General features: G+C 47.0%; 1 protein-coding gene across 1 annotated transcript; it reads left to right on the plus strand.

Moving 5' to 3' along the window:
• Nucleotides 1-1,990: 1,990 nt before the first annotated feature.
• LOC109522893 (myosin light chain 4) lies at nt 1,991-2,993 on the plus strand. Its single transcript, XM_019881723.1, has one exon. It carries the CDS (start codon nt 2,087-2,089, stop codon nt 2,687-2,689), a length of 603 nt encoding a protein of 200 aa, XP_019737282.1. The 5' UTR covers nt 1,991-2,086; the 3' UTR covers nt 2,690-2,993.
• The last annotated feature ends 506 nt before the right edge of the window (nt 2,994-3,499 follow it).

Raw genomic sequence — 3,499 nt, forward strand, 5'->3', positions numbered from 1 at the left:
AACTTTTGCATCTGCTCTCGACTGCATGTTTAATCCAGTGTGCAAAGTCACAAAAAAATATGTTGTATGTCCATTAGAGGTATTCAACAAAATGACTGATACTTACCAAAAAAAAAAAAAAAGCGAGTGCTGGATCATAACATTTTGCCTTAAGCAGCTTTGGGCTTTGCGGCAAAGTGCAGACTTTACCTCAAGCATTCTCAAATGCATTTGCTTTCGATTGTATCTGCAAGAAATGCATCAGGTTGTCTTGCTACATGTAGTTTTTAACACTAAAAATGTTGCAGAACCCCTCATCAATGGTTCCTGGACCACAATAAAATTCCCTGAGGGCTAATCTATATGGATAATAGATCCCAGAACCCAAACACATCCAAACGTGGCGAATCAAACTTCCGGTGATGAAAACGTGGCATTTGTTGACCTGCACACAATGACGCCAGAGAGGAATCGAACAGCCTCGGGCAGCCTCGTTTAATTAGCGCTCACTCTTCAAACCATGCGCATTCTGATATTTCTGGAAGGCTCTCAAATTGTCATTTGCCACATGTCCTCCGCGGAATATGCTCGTCGCTAAAAAGAAAGAAGTCACAGCCCCCCCGTGCTGCCTGTTGACCGTAAATGTCGCATTTGCAGGTCCGCCACAAATCACCGCATCAGGTTGGGCATACGTGATGAGACCGAGGCTGTTGCCGGGCAACTGATGTAGCGGGAGCATACGCGGCCCACTCGAGGACAAATCTTGGGTTTCCTCCAGCAGGGTCGGCGACTGCGTTCATCAGTCGATGTGACCACATAACTGGTTGAGCTGTGCTCGTGTGACAGAAATGCTATTTAGTGCACGACTCGCTTCCAGTGTTCCAGTAAGTGGCATCTCACGTCGCCGTTAGATTGCGATGATGTGTTTGCAGATGTCAAAACCGCAAGATAAGCGAGCGGAAAGATGGGGAACCACGAAGCAAAGTTTTATTCACGGTTGGAGGTCTCCGTTCAAAAGAGGCCTTTATCGTTTTTATTGAACAGGGTGTTGATTGCAATTGTAACCGGTGCATTGTGCGGACAATCCCAAAGCGTCAGGGAGCAGGAACAGGAGCTTGATTTTATTTTCTTTTTTTTAAGTGATTTTGAAGTCTCACTTTATGTATCATATTTTGCATTCCTTTCAAATTTGTCAGCCTTTTCAGTGACACTTTTCTCTCCGCTGTGCTAAATGGACCTCCAAAACTGCACATCTCTCTCCACTTTCAAGTCCCGTCGAAAAACGCACCTGTTCAGGATTGCCTACAACACATAGCTCTTCCATTCCCTATGTTTTTATGATTTTATGTCCTGTTTTTTATATAATATCTCGCTTACAAATTTTTAGATTGTATTTTCTTATTGTCTGTACAGTGTCCTTGGGTGGCATCAAAGGCGCTTTTAAATAAAATGCATTATTATTATTATTAAATGTACTAAGGACAAGACATTTTTGTTTTGGCTTTCGTCAAACTATTAATCGGAATATAATATTTAGTATTATGCAAAAAAAAAAAAAAAAAAAAAGGACTATGAAGTCACTAAACGAGGATATGACAACTTGATGACTCTTAAGTTTGAAGCTGAATTGAGACGGGATGCTACCAGCCCCAGAAGTTTAAAAACCAAACCAACCAAAAAAAAGGTGTTCCCACAGAATGCACGGATTCCCACTTTTAACCGTTGCCGAGAAGAGCTATTTTGGTCGCTCTCCCCCCCGGTGGGTTGATATATTATCCGTACTCTGATCCCTTTTGTCCGTCAGAGAGAGACAGAACATTTTTGGCCTAATGCAACTGGACCCTGGCTAATGACAGCAGATCGGCCCGCCGGCCAGATGACAACAGCTGAGAACAATACTTAATGTTGACATCACTTGCTATAGAGATCTATTTTGGGTTTCTTCCTTTTATAGTGCACCGGAGAAAATTGTGCTGCGGTTCCCCTGGACGAGACGCATATAAAAGAGGGGCGAGGCGGGGTGGGCCTCTGTGCTCCGTAGACCCCCGCAGGTCCCGTTCAGACGTTCTCGTTTCACAGTCCGCCTCTCGGCCCCCCCCCGCGAAACATGGCGCCCAAGAAGATCGAACCGAAAAAACCCGAGCCCAAAAAGCCCGAGCCCAAGGTCTCGCCGGCTTCGAAGATGGCTTTGACTCCCGAGTTGCTGCCGGAGCATCCCAAGGAACCCGACTTCGATCCCAAGAGCATCACCCTCGAGTTCACCGCCGATCAGATCGAGGAGTTCAAGGAGGCCTTCAACTTGTTCGACCGAACGCCCAAGGGCGAGATGAAGATCTCGTATGCCCAGTGCGGGGATGTGATGCGAGCGCTGGGCCAGAACCCCACCAACGCCGATGTGCTCAAGGTGCTCGGGAAGCCGCGGCCGGAGGAGATGAGCTCCAAGATGGTGGACTTTGAGACCTTCCTGCCCATGCTGCAGCACATTTCTCGTGCCAAAGACCAAGGCAACTTCGAAGACTTCGTAGAGGGCCTCCGAGTCTTCGACAAGGAGGGCAACGGCACCATCATGGGCGCCGAGCTGCGCCACGTCCTGGCGACGCTCGGGGAGAGGATGACGGAGGACGAAGTGGACCGACTCATGGCCGGACAGGAGGACGCCAACGGGTGCATCAACTACGCCTCCTTTGTGAAGCATATTCTCTCGGGATGAACGCTGAATCTGAGAGACTTCTACCAATTCCCGTCACCGTGGACCGACCGGTATTTGTGTAACATTTGTGCTCACCAGCCACCCGACCTGCGCCGTCTTCCTTTTGGCAAACGTGTCACGAAATGCCAGTGAGATACACTGGCCGTCCGTTTAATAAAGGCAATTTTATCACACGCCTCCCCCCCCCTCCCGTCCTGATTGTCATTTTTAAGAACAAACAGCATTTAAATTCAAAGAGAAAATGATTTATGCTAATCGACTTGGTTAACGTGATTTGGAACAAGTATTGTCGGGGAGCGAAAAATGAAAAAACAAAAAAGAATTAATAGGCTTTGGCTCCCAGATTTGATTGTATTCCAATTTCCACAAAGAGCCCTCTTGTTATTATGCTGGAGGGGCAGCTGCTGTGGATCATGACACGCAGACAGACACAAACACACACACACACGTACACAGACACATTGCAGACACTCAAAGTTGACGAATACGAGACAGGTGCTGCAAGGACGGGCCCCCTTCTAGATCTTGTTAACGGTTTGGTGGCCCGTTAACAGTAGACCTTGACAACACAGTCCCATCGCCCCCGGTGAGGGATAGATGACAAGTAGTTAGCTACGTTGGTGGCCTTTCCTTTAGCCCCACGCCGTCGTTAAAATTAGCGTTCATCTCATTGTGTTTAGGGAAGCCTTGTCCAGGTCAATTTACAGAGTTTCGACTTCTGGGCATAACTTTTTGAAAAAAATCATAAACCCGCCACGTCTTTTGATTTATGTTTCCATGAATAATAACGGCTCACCTTATAAAGAATGA

The sequence above is a fragment of the Hippocampus comes genome, unplaced genomic scaffold (assembly GCF_001891065.2).
Source record: "Hippocampus comes isolate QL1 unplaced genomic scaffold, H_comes_QL1_v1.1 scaffold523, whole genome shotgun sequence".
Classification (NCBI taxonomy): domain Eukaryota; kingdom Metazoa; phylum Chordata; class Actinopteri; order Syngnathiformes; family Syngnathidae; genus Hippocampus; species Hippocampus comes.